Source organism: Ailuropoda melanoleuca, chromosome 2 (assembly GCF_002007445.2).
Source record: "Ailuropoda melanoleuca isolate Jingjing chromosome 2, ASM200744v2, whole genome shotgun sequence".
In the NCBI taxonomy this organism is placed as follows: Eukaryota; Metazoa; Chordata; class Mammalia; order Carnivora; family Ursidae; genus Ailuropoda; species Ailuropoda melanoleuca.
In genome coordinates, this window is record NC_048219.1 from 138,240,675 (window position 1) to 138,258,808 (window position 18,134).

General features: G+C 36.7%; 1 protein-coding gene across 1 annotated transcript in view; it reads right to left on the bottom strand.

The window, feature by feature from the left end:
• Positions 1 to 18,134, bottom strand: part of LRP2 (LDL receptor related protein 2) — a 193,680-nt gene that overhangs the window by 117,035 nt on the left and 58,511 nt on the right. The window contains 7 exon segments of the mRNA XM_034642228.1: positions 3,922 to 4,125; positions 5,738 to 5,878; positions 7,693 to 7,895; positions 10,081 to 10,287; positions 11,617 to 11,834; positions 12,825 to 12,994; positions 14,690 to 14,818. Coding sequence (XP_034498119.1) covers positions 3,922 to 4,125; positions 5,738 to 5,878; positions 7,693 to 7,895; positions 10,081 to 10,287; positions 11,617 to 11,834; positions 12,825 to 12,994; positions 14,690 to 14,818 — 1,272 coding nt within the window.

An 18,134-nucleotide genomic window follows, 5' to 3' on the forward strand; every position in this document is an offset into this window, starting at 1 on the left:
GGGGCGAGGACTAAGGGGCTTAGTTAAAAGTTGGTATCCGGGGCAATCAGACCACCAGGTCCCTCTCAGAGGCTAAGCATCTGTGCCACTCCCCTCCATCTACCTCCTCTAACAGATCAGAGATCTTCTCTGAAGGAACTGAGGCAGGCAGAGATGCCATGGGCTCCAGGATACCACAATGCACAAGGGAATGCTGGGATGGAACAGAATTGAATACAGGGGGATTGTGTGACTCAGGTCACACAAGGTCTTCAGCCCCCTGTCCTCTGTACTTCTCCTAGAACATAGACAGCAAGCTACCCTCACCTCTTACTCCCCACACCAAGGAGAATGGAGACATCTACTAATGACAAAAGATTTACTAATATCATTTACTAATACCAATGTTTGGGAGCTCCCGAACAGAAAAGCTGCCTCATCACCTCAAGTTCACCAGCTGATGAGGCTCAAACTTACAGACAGACCTTCTGGTAGCTTTTATAGCCTTGCCCTTAATATTAAACAAGAATCACAGAAATTTGAAGAAAGTGTCCAGCATGGGAAAAAAAGCTTGAAATAAAAAAAGAAAAAGGAAAGAGAGGAAGATGAATTTTTTTTATTTTAACTCCAGTATAGTCAATATACACTATTACATTTGTTTCACACGTACAATATAGTGATTCAACAATTTTGTATATTACTCAGTGCTCATCTAGTAAGTGTACTCTTAATCCCCTTCACTTATTTCATGCATCCTTCCACCCATCTCCCCTTTGGTAACCATCAATTTGTTCTCTACAGTTTAGAGTCTATTTTTTACTTTGTCTCTTTTTTTCCTTTGTTCATCTGTTTCTTAAATTCCACATATGAGTGAATCACATGGCATTTGTCTCTCTGACCCTCTTATTTCATCTAATAGTATACTCTCCAGCTCTATCCACGTTGTTGCAAATCCCACGATGTCATTCTTTTTTAGGGCTGAGTATTATTCCATTGTGTATATATAGAAAATCTTCTCTATCCATTCATCTATTGATGGCCACAGGCCATTTCCATAATTTGGCTATTGTAAATAAGGCTGCAACAAATAGGTGTGCACGCATCTTTTCAAATCAGCGTTTTCATTTTCTTTGGGCAAATACCAGTCGTGGAATTACTGGATGATATGGTATTTCTATTTTTAATTTTTTGAGGAAACTTCATACTATTTTCCACAGTGACTGCACCAATTTACATTCCTACCAATAGTGCATCAGAGTTCCCCTTTCTCTACATCTTCACCAACACTTGTTATTTCTTTTCTTTTTGATATGAGCCATTCTGACTTATATCAGAGGATAGCTCATTGTAGTTCTGATTTGCATTTCCCCAATGATTATTGATGTTGAGCATCTTTTCATGCGTCTGTAGGTCATTTTGATGTCCCACTTGAGAAAATGTCTACTTGGTTCTTCTGTCCACTTTTTAATTAGATTTTTGTTGTTGTTGTTGTTATTGCTGTTGTTTTTATTGAGCTAGACTGAGTTCTTTATGTATTTTGGATACTGACTCCCTTATTAATATGTAGTTTGCAAATATCTTCTTCCATTCTGTATGTTGTCTTTTCATTTTATTGTTTTTTTTTTTTTTTTGCTGTGCAAAAGCTTCTGAGGTTGATGTAGTCCCATTTGTTGTTGTTGTTTATGCTTGACATCATGTGCAAAAAATTATTGCCAACACCAGTATTGATGAACTTCTTCCTTACACTTTCTTCTGGAAGTTTTATGGTATCGGGTATCAGTTTTTTAAGTCTTTGATCTATTTTGGTTAATTTTTTTGTGGCTTATGTGAAATAAGGGTTCAATGTGTTTCTCCAGTTTTCCCAGCACCATTTGTTGAAGCGACTATCCCTTTCCCATTGGTTATTCTTGAATCTCCTCTCAAATATGAGTTGACTACTCATATTTCTGGGCTATTTTGTCCCACTGTTCCACGATACGTCTATTTTTGTTCCATATCATACTGTTTTTATTACTATGGCTTTGTAGTATACTTTAAAATCTGGAAGTGTGATACCTCCCACCTTGTTCTGCTTCCTCAGGATCAGTTTGGCTATTCAGGGTCTTTTATAGTTCCACACAAATTTTAGCATTGTTTCTTCTATTTCCATGAGGAATGCCTTTGGTAATTTGATGGGGATCGCACTGAATCTGTAGATGACTTTGGGTAGTATGACCACTTTAACAATATTAATTCTTCCAGTCCATGAACATGGGATGTTTTTCCATTTTTTGTGTTTTCTTGAATTTCTTTCCTCTAAGTTTTGTGGTTTCATTATACAGATCTTCCACTTCATTGGTTAAATTTATTTCTAAGTATTTTATTGTTTTTGATGCTATTGTGGGTGGATTGATTTTCTTTATGTCTTTTTTGGATGCTTCATCATTAGTGTAAAAGAATGCAACTGATTTCTGTTATGTTGATTGTGTCCTGACATTTTATGGAAATTGTTGATTAAGTCCAACAGTTCTTGACTGATCCTTTGGGTTTTTATATATATACAGGATCATATCATCAGCAAGTAACTACTTTTTTATTTCTTCCTTTCTGATTTGGACACCTTTTACTTCTTTGTCTAGCTTAATTGCCCCAGCTGGAACTTCCAGTACTACATTGAATAGGAGTGGTGACAGAGGGCATCCTTGCCTTGTTCTTGATCTTAGGGGAAATGCCTTCAATTTCTCTCCATTAAGTATAATGTTAGCTGTGTGTATGCTGTACATGGCCTTTATTGTATTGAGATATGTTTCTTCTATACTCACTCTAAGAGTTTTCATCATGAAAGTATGTTTATTTTGTTAAATGCTTTTTCTGCATCTATTGAGATGATCATGTGATTTTATCTTTCATTTTATTGATGTGACGTTTTACATTTATTGATTTGCATATATTGAACCATCTTTACATCCCAGGGATAAATCCCACTTGGTCATAGTGTATAATCCTTTTAATGTGTTCTTGAATTCTATTTGCAACATTTTGTTGCAAATTCTTGCATCAATATTTATCACAGGTATTGTTCTATAGTTTTCTTTTCTTATGGTATCCTTCTTTTTTTAAAGATTTTGTTTATTTATTTAACAGAGATAGAGACAGCCAGCGAGAGAGGGAACACAAGAAGGGGGAGTGGGAGAGGAAGAAGAAGGCTCCCAGTGGAGGAGCCTGATGTGGGGTTCGATCCCACAACGCCGGGATCACACCCTGAGCCGAAGGCAGACGCCTAATGACTGTGCCACCCAGGAGCCCCTTTTTATGGTATCCTAATCTGGTTTTGGTATCAAAGTAATGCTGGCCTCATAGAATGACTTTGAAAGTATTCCCCCTCCTCAGTATTTTGGAAGAGTTTCAAAAGAATCAGTATTAATCCTTCTTTCAATGTTTGGTAGAATTCTCCAGGGGGTTATAAAATCAAAATACTGAGTTATGCCATCATTCAATAGAGTACTCACAAGTATAGTGTGACTGGCCATAATTTATCTTTCTGTGATGATTATGAATATATTAACAGAATTCCAACCAAATGAAAAATTACAGTAAATCCATATTTCCATATAATTCATGGAGGGTATTATTATTTCAAGCCCCACATCCCTCAAGAGAGGTCATCTGGCTGCTTGAATATGAGGAACAGCCTCTAGTCAATTAACCCATTACTGACTTTAATACACTTCACTCTCCTTTTATGGAATGTCAGCTTCTTTTATGTTAATATTTCTCATTGTTAAAAACACACTCTTAAAGAAAGGAAGTGTTTGTTTTAATTAAAATCATGAGAAAAGCAATGGATTTCTTTTCCTGAACTAGAAGTATTTAGCAAGCTAAGTAAGTTCTAGTAAGCAAATTACTAGTATTATTATTAAAAAATGGACAAACTGTGCAAAAAAAATTTCAATGTATTCTCACCTGTGCCGTTTATATTTTGTTTATAAATCATGTCTTTTGCTGTATCTGAAAAGAAGATAGTCTTTTCCTGAGCATCAAAATCAATCCCAATAAAGAAAGAAGGACTTCCTGTCACTGGAACTATGACATCTTCCTGGGTAGACAGGTTGAATGGGATGCCACGAACAGCCACCTCAGATGAAAAGATCAGGAATTGCTTAACAGCTGTAGGAAGAAGAACACAACACCATCGGCTACATTGAAGGAGGTTCTTGTCCTCCCTCAATTCCAGAGAAATTATTTATACATCCATAAACCACATTTTACAATTCTGAAATAAACATAAAAAACAAATCCGTGGAAAACATTGCTGGAAATAATGGGAAGAGAGGAAAAAAAGATAAGCAGCTATGAAGGTGATACAACTGCTACATTCTTACTTCTTCTTGAAAAATTTATCCTTAAGATTTATTTATATAGAACACTGTCCCTATGATGAATTCTAAAGCAATATTAACTGAATGACATAGTAATCCCATCAAAATTCTTGATCTGGATTAACTTTTGTATAGAAATCTATACAAAGAATCCTACTGCAGCTTTTAAGGTCTTCAGACCAGCGAAAGAGAAGAATTAACAGCAACGAAAGAGAAGAATTAACAGCAACGAAGTAAGTTATTTAGGAATAAATAAAGGAGGGAAGGATGGGAGAGGAGAGGAAAAATAGAGGAAAAAGGAAAGAAGAAGTGATTTTAAAATCAAAGGAGACAGTATGCCAGGAAATCATAAAGAGAGAGATGAAGGAGGTATACCCAAGACAAAGATAAAATTGCAGGAGTTGAAGAGCAAAATTATTAGACAATGTAGTGTCAATGTAATAGAGACACAGGACTTTTTGAATGAGGTGATTTTTTTTCCTCATGTTATGTTAGTCACCATACAGTACATCATTATAGCTTTTGATGTAGTGCTCCATGATTCATTGTTTGCATAACACCGAATGAGGTTGATTTTTATCTGAATCTAGGATTACCTACAAAGTGAACAAGTTTGTCTCAGTTAGAATTAGAGAATTTACATACCAGCCCAAAGCAGTACCATCTGGGGAGCCAGAATTTGTCAAAGGCATTAAAAAGGAGAGTTTTCAAGGGGAAGAAAAGAAAACCAAATATTGGTTTGGAGTATGCATTTCGTCATCAGCTGAGGTGGGGCAATAGTCTACTTAGGAGTAGATATGTAGACAACCAAAGAGGAAGAAAAGAAGTGTTTGAGGGAATAATTGAATCCTGGAGCATAGAGGCAGATATAAAGAGAAAATCTGAACTGAAAAGCAAAAAACTAGATGGGGAAGTGAGCCGCCCCAACACTTAGCTTGCTTTGGGACACAGCAATAAAGCCAAGTAGGATCGAGGTCAACCACCCCCCTCGAGAGGCAGAAGCAGTGGTCTAGGAGAGGGCAACGGAAGGGATGGGAAGTATTTCCCAATAAAGTGAAGGCTAACGTCTAAAGTAGAAAAGGTATACATAGCAGAGAAAACTCAAAATTAAATTGTATGGAATTGCAAAGGCATAATTTTCAAAGGAGACAAAGTGTTCAGGAAGGAGAAAAGGGAAAAGGGAGCCCAAGGAAACCCTAGAAAAGGAAAGCCCAAAGAACAGAAATCTACATCTTTGAACCCTGTGTGTAAGGGAAGTAATGCCTATTGAGGAAGATGCTCTGTCAGCTACCAAATGCTTATTCACCATGAAGGAGCATGACAGGAAGCTGACCCAGTCCAAAAGCAGCACATACTGCTACGCTGCCTGCCAGAAAGACAGCCCGGAAGCGATTTCTTACCAACACAGTGGCGGTTATCCACATCCAGGCTGAAGCCGAGTGTGCACCTGCAGCGGTAACCCAAACCATCATTATCTGTTCTGTGGCTGAGGACACAGACATGCTCACAGCCCCCATTGTTATCTCCGCATGGATTGCTAACTAGAGGGAAAAATATACAGGGTTAAATCTCAATTAGAAACGTATGATTACCCAAGATATGTGAAACCACTTTGAGCCAGGTACGTGAAACAAAATAATGGGCTTGTAACTCAAAAACCACTGCTGTTTGCTGCTGTATACACTCCCATATAAGCTCTCCCACCTACCCTCAAACTGGTAGTGGCAACACACAGGATTCCCACAGCTGCGTAACTTTGGGAGTTCTTCTCCCCAAGGTAATTACGTCTGCTAGTCCCAGTGATTAAAAAATAACCACTTCCTCCCAAAAAGCTTGAGTGTTATTTTGACCATTCATAAGATATAGTAAGTAACCATAACTCACTGGATGCATGCTTTTTAAGTAAGCAAACTTACAATCAATGACTCTAAGAGCTAAGTATTATGATCCCAATTTTATAAAAGAGGAAACCAAAGCTCCAGAAGGTAACACAACTTGTCTGAGATTATTCAGCAGCTAAATTAGAAGTGAAATCCAGATCTGATTCCAAAACCCTACAGTCCTGCAATACAAACCAGCTTATACTTCTAAAACCCATTCTCAAAGCCATGACTTAAAAAGCTCATTGTATACAACTTGCACAGCCAAAAAGTTCATATCTGCTTTGAAAACTGTCTTCTTAGCTTTTGACTTATTCTTTAAAATTCTCTTTACCAAAAAAAAATTTAATTTAATTTAATTTTTAAAATGTCTCTTTACCTTCTCAGGTGGATTGATTTGGGGAAACAACAAATAATCTGGATGATAAAATTGGGTAATGTTTTTGGTCAAGGGCAAATAGGAATTTAGAAGCTCATGAACTGATTATTCTAAATAGAGACTTCCAAATGTTTTCAGATGTAGTATGTACTTTCAGCTAAATTATATGTTATCCCAGGATGACTACAAAGAGATGAATATCCTTCAATGTATCAGTTCTAGTGGTTGGTTTTTGTTTTAAAAAAAAGATCAACCTAATTACTTTCTGGTCTTTCTCCATCCTAAAGTCAGACCCACCACTCAATGTGGGAGTTTTGAAGTAAAATCTGCCTTTCCCATAATTACTGTTCACTGATACTAAACTTTCAATCAGTTTAGTTTATCATATTTCTTTTTATGTTTTTGATGCACAAGCAAGTACAGAAAAGAGCCATATACAGTCACAATAGTTTTGTCAACTTAAAACCTTGAAACACAAACAAGACTTACTATAAAATAAAAGACTAAATGGTGTCTGGATCAAAATATTTCTTTTCTTTGATAAGTGACCAGCCTATAAGACACCAAACACTGTTAGCCTTCCACAGATTCAATGTAAACCAAATAACAGGTGTCATCCATATACAATGGAGAAGAAGAAAAATAAATTGGCTCTGACACTACCTCAAATGAACACTTGGGCATGTTGGTTTCTTCTTCCAAGCCTCAGTTTCCTCAACTTTAATATTAACGGATTGAATACAAGATTTCTCCCAGTAAAATGAGGATACGTATTTTGGTTTGGTTTATTTGCTGTACATCCCCAGCAGTTAAGACAGGACCTGGCATATTGTAGGTGCCAATGAATGTCTGTAAAATATATCCCTAAGTTTCCTGTAGATTTGGCATTTGAACTCTGATATACATCAATTTTTTCAGAAGGCCCCATGACCTACAGAGCCAATTTCAGAGAGGTTAACTCTCTAGATAACCCATCATATATTTGAAAATGCCGCCGAAATCTCATGAGATCACTCATCATTAACTTCCATAGCATTGAGAAAACCTTTCAACCAAGGCCAATACTAAACAGGGTTTCCATTGTTCTGGGACATACCGTAGGGCTGCCTGAGGGAATGATAAACAGTCACTCCAAAGGGCCTCAGAGAAGTCTGGTGGTACTCTTGTGGACTGGGCTCTGTGAACTTGTTTGCCTTCATTACAGCCATCTTTGTCCAATCAGTAAAGAATACGTGATCTTCAAACAAGCTTATTCCAAAGGGATGAGGAACGAGTGAGCCTCCTTGGACTACTGTCTTCCTGTTACAAAAGATGTATATCGCAATGTTTTTGTTTTCCTTCATTTCGATTAAAGGTGGAATTAGTTCAAGTAAATGCCTAAAATGCTAAGTAATTTCTTGTTACAAACACAGGATATATAGAAAAATACATTTTAAAATGTGGATATATTTCGACCTACATTTGATAGAAGGACTTTCATGTAGTCTCTTGGGAAAGACCCTTGAAAATAAAATTCCAGTCCCAGTTCTACTTTGTTCCAGATTTTTTGAAAAATTACTGTTTTTTACATGCTTCTCATTCTATTAAGGTTGCCCCACCAAAAAAAAAAAAAAACAAAAAACAAAAAAAACAAAAAACCAAACAAAACAAAACACTAAGGTGTAAAATATTTTGTGATCCATAGGTGAAAAAGTATAACAAGGGAATTCAATGTATTTCACACTGTACCATTAGCCATTTCCTAGCATCAGGGAGCAGGATAGTGGCAGAACAGTTCAACCCAAAGCAAAGACACAGACCTACTCCTGATGTCAGTTTGGGAAACCAAAAAGTAGTGCTACCACTGCTACGTCTCTGCTTGATAAAACTGTCTGCTCATCATACTTGTAGTGGAGGCACAAAGTGGCCAGAGCTGCTTCAGTAGAAGAAAAAGAAGTAAAAGGTGCCAAGCAAGGGAAAGAAAATCAACAGTGTCTGTCATAACTACTTCTACATAGACGAAAAGTCACATAGGCCACATAAAGAGAGGTAGAGGATGGTTCATAAGGGAAAACTCATTTTTTTTTCCTCTTTGCAAAATAGAAAGTCCTTAAAGAAAAATCCTAACACCGCTGAAAACTAAAAAACTCAATAGGAGTCTAAGAAAAGAACTGAAGATACTAAGGCTGGGAAACACACCAAAAACATGGGGGGAGAAAAGAAACCTAAGTTGACAAGTTAGCGCACATTTTAAAACACTCCATAATGACATGGTACATTAAGATTAGAGAATGGTTTTTCCTTTTCAGTTAGCAAATTCCAGAACCCTGAATGCCACCTGCTGGCAAAGCAATAGGCAGTGACTTTATGATTTCAGCTGTACCCGTGACCTTGAATAGCTCTTTGATGTTTCTTCACAGCCAGCAAAGCACTCAAATATTTCTGAAACTCCATTGATTGTTATGTTTTTATGTTTTACTTTAACCTTAGCATAAAAATATTTATACCATCTAATATAGTGTCAAAGAGGAAAAAATTAGGCAATTTCTCAACTGTTTTTGTATGACTTATTGGGTTGATTGGTATGTTTTCATTAAATTTATTCACATTCTCATTATGGGTACCAGTTTTAATGATGAGAAGTCATAGTCTAATACCCAATCACTTCATTTAGCCAAGCAGAGACTGTTCTAAGAATATGAAATCCAGTGGCAAACAGTGATACAATCCTTACAAAATAGAGATAAAGGAGAAAACAAAACTATAATATTCCTTCCATTCAGAAAACAATAGAACAAGTCATTTGGAAAAAATTAAATTGGCTAGCTTATTTTCTGAAGCCACAAAGAGTAGTTTTGATAGAATTTAAAAACTGTGTTTTAACCGATTTTTGAAAATATCAAAAGCAGAGAAGCTAAAATAGTTAACAATTAACAGTTAACTCTCATCAGATTAAGATGAAATAAAAAGTATGCCATATTTTATGCTCAATATCTAAATATCGTTGAAGTGTATCAGGTAAAAATACAAGTCAGAATTTCTCTTTGAAATTTGAAGTACATAAGGGCAGAGTAAAGTCCAAATAATTCCCACCAGCTAATGCTAAATAAATAATAAAACTTATTTATTCAGTGGGGGAAAATTAGTAAGCTAAAAGATAAAGTGATCTTTGGAGACAAATTTTAAGGGACCCAGAGAAATAAATGGGCTCAGGAGCTAATGAAAATAATGTGCTTCATCTAGGAGTTGGGGAGAAGTTGGAGAGGAAAAATCAAAGAACAAAGGCTCTAAGTAATATGTAACGAATGCTATCACGGAACACGAGGAAAGTTAACAACCCCCCCCCAAATGTCACTTCACACAAATGTCAACATAAAGGTCATTCAAGATGTATTGTCAACGAACAGAGCAGTATTTTAATTCTGGTCCCTCTGTATCCCTTGCCATAAATTTTAGGTACTTTCCCCCAAACTTATGAAGCTATAAAAAAAAATATACTTTTTACCTTTGAATTCCATCATAAGTTACAGTCTCAATGTAATCAAAACGGCAGTCGACCCAGTAAACACGCTTTGATACTATATCCAGAGTTATCCCAGCAGGCCATCCCAGTTTTGTTTTTACCAAGTCTTTACGGTTGGTGCCATCCATGAAAGCCCTTTCCACCTTAGGTTCCCCAGAAAGGCTCTCCCAATCTGAGAAAAATAAATAACTACAAAAGACAAACAAAAGATGAAAATAACTACAAAAGACAAAAGATGAAAGTCGATATTTTACAAGTTTATCTGGAAAATATTCTTTTAGGTTGCATGTTTGGATCAATGGAAATTTCCTCTAGCTGATTAGAGAAGCATGGGAATATAAAACAATAAAGAAAAAAATATCAGAAACTACGAAGGCCAATCAGGAGAGTCAACAACTCCAAATAGCAACTAGTAAAATGCACTAATATGGCAAAATTCACATGCATCTTCTCAACTTTCTCCCCTGACTCCTGGCTCTGCCTTTCACTTCACTTTTTTACACCCAGGAAAACATACAAATACATTTTAAAATAAGCTATCAGGGGTGCCTGGGTGGCACAGCAGTTAAGCGTCTGCCTTCGGCTCAGGGCGTGATCCCGGCGTTATGGGATCGAGGCCCACATCAGGCTCTTCCGCTATGAGCCTGCTTCTTCCTCTCCCACTCCCCCTGCTTGTGTTCCCTCTCTCGCTGGCTGTCTCTATCTCTATCAAATAAATAAATAAAATCTTTAAAAAAATAAAAAATAAAAAAATAAAATAAAATAAGCTATCAAACCATTTCCCTCCTTAATTCCCCATTCTAAGGCTTAGTCTAGAGAACATTTCCATTATTTTCAAGGAAAGACAGCAAACTATCATGAAGTAGAAATGAAAAATCACCATTCACCAACCCTTCAGTAGCCTGAAGTTCATACAAGCATTCTAAGACCAAACTTTGAAAATCTAGGAGAAAGCCAAGTCTCCTATAACTGCACTCAAATGTGGACATCAGGAAAATCTAACATACACCTGGAGACAAGTTAGCATTATCAATCTTGATGTGGTTGATTCACACTGAACAACTTAAAATGAGGTATTAGCACTGTCATCTCAATCCCAGTTTGTAAAACAAATACGTGCTAAAAGGGATAGCTCCAATCTTCTTTCCCCTCTTTAAAAAAATTGGCAGCTAATTCATGTTAGAATGATCATCTTGACAATGGTGAATCAAAAGTAACATTTAGCTGTAACAATATTATTAGGTTGAGTCAGAACAGAGTCCAATCTCTCCGCTAAGCAAATGTGGCAAACACTAAGATTAAAATTCATACCCCCAAAAAATCACATAATCTTAGTACAAAAGGAAATGTACTCATTTAAAGCTTACATGAATGAAGATATAAAATAAAAATGGGTTCTAGAGTACAGACCCTACAAGAAATCAGAATTAACCTTTAATTAAGCCAATGGATGTTTTACCTACAGGGAGAGATAAAGTTTCAAAAATACTAAAATCTGTATGTTTTCACTTCACTTACCCAACAGTTGGGTCCAGGGCAATTCCTCTAGGATGCCCCAAGTTTTCAGTTATAAGGATAACCCGATGGCTTCCATCCAAATTTACCATATCTATGCAGTTGATCTTGGTCTCTACCAAATAAAGTTTATTATTAACCCAGTCCACAGCTACATTCTCTGGATCATCAAGAGAAACAACTTCTTGGATGTTTAAGCCATCAATGTCAACCGAAAAAACCTGAAAGAAAACCCAAAATTACACTTCTTAAACATAATTGTGGGCACTGTTTTCCTATATTCATTCAGTATATCTATCTATGTTGTACCAATCAGTCATCTAGACTTACCTATGAGATTTGCTAAAATATTTTACATCCTAGGCTACTGGGGAGAAAAAGAGTTTCTTTAAAAGTATATGTAAGGCAAATATAAAAAGTTGGAGTTTTTCAATCCTGCATTTCTAATTCTTGGTAGCTATTGAAAGTTTAATTAAAGAATGTGAAATTTTTTGTGGAGGGGGTGGTGATGGTTTGTTTTGATTTTTAGCTGTAATCACATCAGAATTGTTAATAATACAAATTTGCAATTTTTAGAAATTTTTTGCAAGTTACCACTTATTTGAATTAAAATTTTAGTAAGAGTACAAGGAAATATAAGAGGAAGAAATAAAATTTCATAACTCTTTAGAGGTCTCTAAAAAAAAATCTCTGTTGCATCACTCAAAAGTTGCAATCAAATATATAACACTTTCCAAAGAAGACAGCATAATGAAATTTTGGCTGTTAAACAAAACGCTGTCAATATTTGTTACCCAATCTTCAATTATGGTTCCATTTAGAAGATGCAGGTAAAATCTGATTTTTATCATCCAAGGAAGCAGAGTACTTTTTACATTTTAAATGATCAAGTTTCAAAAATTACTACCAAATATCTATCCAGTTTTGAAAGAATGTCTACTATTTCTTTTAATTAGGCTTTTGGACTCCGTTTCGAATAAAATTAAAAGTTGCTCAAGGCTAATCCATATAATAGACTGCTTTGTTTAATAGGTCACATGTAATAGTATAGCAGAGAAAAGGTGCTGATTAACCTAAAATATCTCAAGGGCCTTTTTTGTTAGAAAACAAAAGTACTTTCCCTTCCACTCCCCCAAAAATGAAAAGCTATCAACACTTTGTGCTTGGGGTTCTATCAGCTCCCAAGCTATACTCCTGAAATTTCTATTTACCTTATCTTGCACAGTGTCAGTCCAAAAGACTCTGTGTAGGTGATAGTGAAAATCCACACCCACAGCCATTCCGTGATTCTGAGACCGTACCAGCATCGAAAAAGTCCATCCATGAATATCACCAATTAGCAAATCCCGACCATTGGAGAAGATGACGGAGGCCTGCTCAGCTACATGTGAAGGAAGAAAGGCATTATCACTCCTTCAAGGGAATAAGCCTAGGCCTATCACCCTTTCAGGCAAACTTACAACTGATATGCTTCCTGCCTTGTTAAATGCTTCTTCTATGCTATCTTATTTGATTTGAAAATAAACTTCTGAGGCAGGCATACAGGTGTCATTCTACCCAGTTTACAGAAAAGCAAATTGAGGCACAAAGATGCTTGATGAAGTGTCCAAAAGCATGGTTAAGTTTGGAGCAGAGTCTACCAAGAACTCGGGTGTCCTGACGGCTAGTCCAGTGCACTTTCAGTGATGTGGAAAGGAATACCTCAGGTATTTTCAAGAATCCTCTATGATATGGGCATCTAACCCAGCACTTCAGATTCTGTAAAGCACAGAACATATTTTATGGATTACTGGGAAATCACTCTGTAAAAACATGGCAGTGATGGATCCAAATCTGCTTTACCTATATACTCACAAGCATGCAAAATGACGTATGAATATCAAGGTTTTCATTGTGGTCTTGTTTGCAATAGCAAAGGATAAAAAAAAAAAATGACATAACAGCCCATCAGTAGGGGACTAGTTAAATAAATAATGTACATCAAAATAATGGAATATTATGCCACCAGAAAAAAAAAAGAATGAGGAGGAAGTCTCTGTGTTGATACATGTTGACAGCAAAATGCACAACTGCAAGTATAGTTTACTCCCATAATCAGTAAAAACAGAATTAGATACCTGTATTTGTACATTCTTATTTATGTATTTAACAATCTCTAGAATTAAAGTAAATAATGATTAATAATGGGAGAAGGGAAGTGGAGACTGGGCAGAGAGGAACAGAGATGGAGAAAGACATTTTTCTAATTTAGAATTTTTGAACATACGAATTTATCATCCTTTCAAAAGTAAATACATTTAAACATTAAAAATCAGTTGTACCAAAAAGCTAGTAAACAGCAATTCCGATATTTCCACACAAAAATAACCTGGAAATGGCCCATTTCATCAATTCTATGAGCAGATAAATTTCAGAAGGCCACCAAAGGAACTTCAAGATCATGTGTGAAAAAAAAAAATTGGAAAAAAAGGAACAAAGATCTTCTTATCCAGAAATGCATGGTGACAAAATGGGGGGGGGAGAGATGATATCATTTTTTAATGGATTTTCCCCATGACTTTTCTGTACTACAGTACTTAAGATTGATTCCAACAAAACACCCAGAATGAGGGCATTCCCCAAAAGTCCAATCCAAATTTCAGAGGTCCATTTTTAATCACTCCTAAATTTTTCATAAACAATGCCAAAATTACTTCTATAGATACTTGTCACCCATGTTTGTGGTAAGTTAATTAAAATTTAAATGTCCAAGTAATCCAAACTAGGCAAAAAATATATTCCACAATTAAATGTGGTGGCTGACACAACAACTCAGACACAAAGTGAACAAGTAACAAATATTAAAAAGAAAAAATGACCAACGGTCATGATTAATCCATAAACTGGTCCTAATAATCAAAATGCAAAATTAATGTGGACCCGTTCTTCTGGCAGCAGGGTCCACTCCTAATTTGTGATGATAAAACCCTGCTATCCACATAAATGCTGGTATCTCTTTTGTCATCTGCGATGGAAGGAGGATATCAGTCCTAAGTTTCCTGTTCAGAGATATGGCAAGTGTCCTTAATTTACTTACAGGAAATATCAGCTTTGCAATGCCGCTGATGCTCCAAGACATACCCTTCTGCACAGTGGCACTGGTGATGGCCAATTCGGTCTTCACAGATCTGGTCACAAACTCCCCATATCTGGCAATCATTAAAATCTGCCACGTGGGAAATAAACATTTGTAATCACATTTACCGGCATTTTTTGAGTGCACGCTGACAAAAATCTTGGACCGGCTACACAAGAATGTAGTGAGGCCCGTATCTAAATAAGCACCCTCTAGAGGTGGCACAGATTCTAGGCATACAACAAAAAACAGGAATGCAGAACAGGCATCTTCACACTACAGACAATCCAAAAGCATTAGAACATTTTTTTAAAAATCTACACAAAGGTTAATTTCACAGAAGATGCACAGCACTGCTTAAATTCACAGCCCTGTGGTATTGCATTTAATTTACTAATGTTGGTTTACAAGATATCTGAATTTTGGTGTAAATTTTTCCCTTCAAAACTGTGCTTTCTGATACAGTAGGCACTAGCACACTATGGCTTCTTAAATTTATATTTAGATTTATTAAAATGAAATAAAATTAATAATTCAGTTTCTTAAGTCTCACCACATTTCAAGTGATTAACAGCTGTATAGGATCAGTGGTTATCATACTGGAAAGTGTAGATATAGCACATTCCCACCACTGCAGAAAGTTCTACTGGACAGTGCTACATCAGAATAAAGTAAGACCTGCCATATATCCATCCCCTCAAGAAGACACAGACACAAAACTGCAACTGCAATAAAGTATTTGGAAAGATCCATTTACTCAGCTGCCTTTCCTCTGATGTCAAAAATTATAACCAAAATTAAACTTAAATTAGTCTTCAGACATGAAAAATATCTTCTCTTCTACTTATTCATTAACTTATTATTCATTTATTTAATAAGTGTTCATTGAAAGTCCATTACATGATAGGGCTGTTTACTGTCACAGCAGTCCTAGTTCTGTGTAAAAAGAGATTTAAAAACTGACATATAAACAATACAATATGGGAGGAAGGGAGCAGGTAGAACAACACAAGATATAAAGTGTCTTTCTCAAAGACTATACAGCTTAAGGGGTACAGAAATTGTCCTATCTTGGTAGATTGGTGCCAAATATTTCATTGAGCCTCCAAGTTCACGTTCACTCTTCACCCTCCTTCACCCTGTGCTCTTCCCTGGGAGGAAGACCATCACAGCCTACACCAACAGGTCCTCAGTAAATTATAATCTCTGAAAGCACTGTACCCTCAGGTCTAGAATTCTCCACATTTCTTGGATCTGATTACACTTGCAGCAAATATCAGAGTTGGGAACCAGGTTCTACCATACCTACTGGATGGCCCACCACCTCACACTTCCCCAATTACAAAGCTCAAGAAAGTCCTGGGATCAAGTTAATGTTTCCAATTTTCCCTCAAGAACGAATATAACAAAATGGGCCTTCAGGTCTTTCTTTCCAAGAATTGTGATTAACCAAAGGAAAAAATTAATCCAATGTGGACATGACAAAGGGAAAGGCATGTGGGCATAAATAAAAGCCCTTCATGATTTATCTCTTCTGTGTCCTCACCTCAGCCCTGAGAAAGTACCACCTGAGACTTCGCCTCAGTAGAAATGAAAATACAGAATATTCGCCCTCAAATTCCCAGAATGTCATGACCTCATATTGAATGCAAGACCAATGAGAATATGCCTAAGGGTTTGGAGTCCCCCCCCCACCCCCAGAAGCAGGAGTTCTGATGTCAAACAGAAGAAAACCAAAGGTGAAGAAGTCATAACCAGGAATTTTTGGGTGCAAATGCCCTTCCTATCACCTGGGCTACACGTACTTTAATGTTTTAATGAGTGTATAAAATCACTGTCACCTTTAATGACTGAATAAGATTATATTCTCCATTATGGAGGAAAATGAAGGCTAATTAATATCCATCATTAGCCAAAGTGAAAATAAGAAAAATGAAAGTAGACTTGAGGCTTTGGGTGAGAATAGAAAAGTACTGGAAACTATATAAATCCCTAAAACACTGCTTTATAATACCACCTTCTACCCCATTACCTTTATCTACTTTTCTCTCCTTTTCATTCTTTGTTGCCTATTACCAACAGATACTGCTTTGAAAATAGTTCAAAAACCCCTTTTTAGCTTAGACACCCTTAGACACCCTCTGATCCCTCTGGCTGTCTCAAATCCCACCATGCTGAATGACCTCCCTGCCCTAACTCTGCACCACGATGTCATTCTGTCAACAAACAGCATGTCCTGTCAATCAGAAACAATAACCCTGGGTAAACTGCTTCAGCTCGCCTCAGAGGCTCCACAGCCAGGTCAAGACTACCAGAGGCAGATGAATGGTAGAAGGACATAAGATTTCGTGTCGGGATTACTCAATTTTATTCTTGATTACCACTGAAGCATCCACTGGGGAGCCATGTCTAAGATGCTAGATGTTGCATAGGTTTCCAACACCTGATGCCATGCAAAGTATTACACCCATCCAGAGAGTATTTGTTGAACTGCAATGCTTGAAAGAACAAACGAAGAAAACAATTTCCCTAAAAGCTCAGCTGAAACAAGCATAACCGGTTTTATAACGTCATGTATTCAAATTAATGAGTTCTCTTTACAAAGAGAGCAAAATATACTCGTCTTTGAAATAAATGTGAAATAAATTTTAACCCATCTTCAAAACTCAGGGGCAAAGAACACATCCTTGGAAAACAGGGAAGATCACAGAAAAAGGTCTCTATAGGTGGCAGAGGGCCTAACACAAAAGCTCTCAATCACAGACTTTCGAGTTCATCTCCAAATGAAGTTATCTGTACTAACGTTCCAGGCACATACTGCAGGGATTAAAAATGTTCATCATGGAAGTAAAAACTAGTGACGCAGTATCAGACCACTACTTCCAGTGTGAACTGGGTGTGTTCAATAAATCCTGAAATTATCTTGTGCCACAGGCTAATGCTGGAATTTTCTATATTACATTTATTAATAGGCTAAATGTAAAAAACCTTGTTCTGACAGTTTGTCATTTATTTCAGACTGCAAAACAAAGTGGCCCAGATCTTTGACATACAAGTAGCCCTAGACATTTGGAAATATAACCCAAACCTCATCACAGACTTAGATATTGGGAAAAAAGTGTTGGGAAAATGTGCTATCAAGACCCTAGAGTGACCCCCCAAAAAAGGGGGGCTAAGAACAGGTTGTGGGGCATCTCAAGACTAAACTAGGGATTCTGAAAGAGCAATCACTTCTACTGAAAAGACTTCACGGCCTATCAAGTTCCAAACACAAGGCAGCCCAGCCCCATCTCCTCCTTGGGGGTTGAGAAAGGAAAAAAAGAGAAGCTGATGGAATAATGAGAATGTGGCTTCTGGTATTTCTATTGGAATTCCTTTTCTACTAAGAGAAAGGAGAAATACCTAG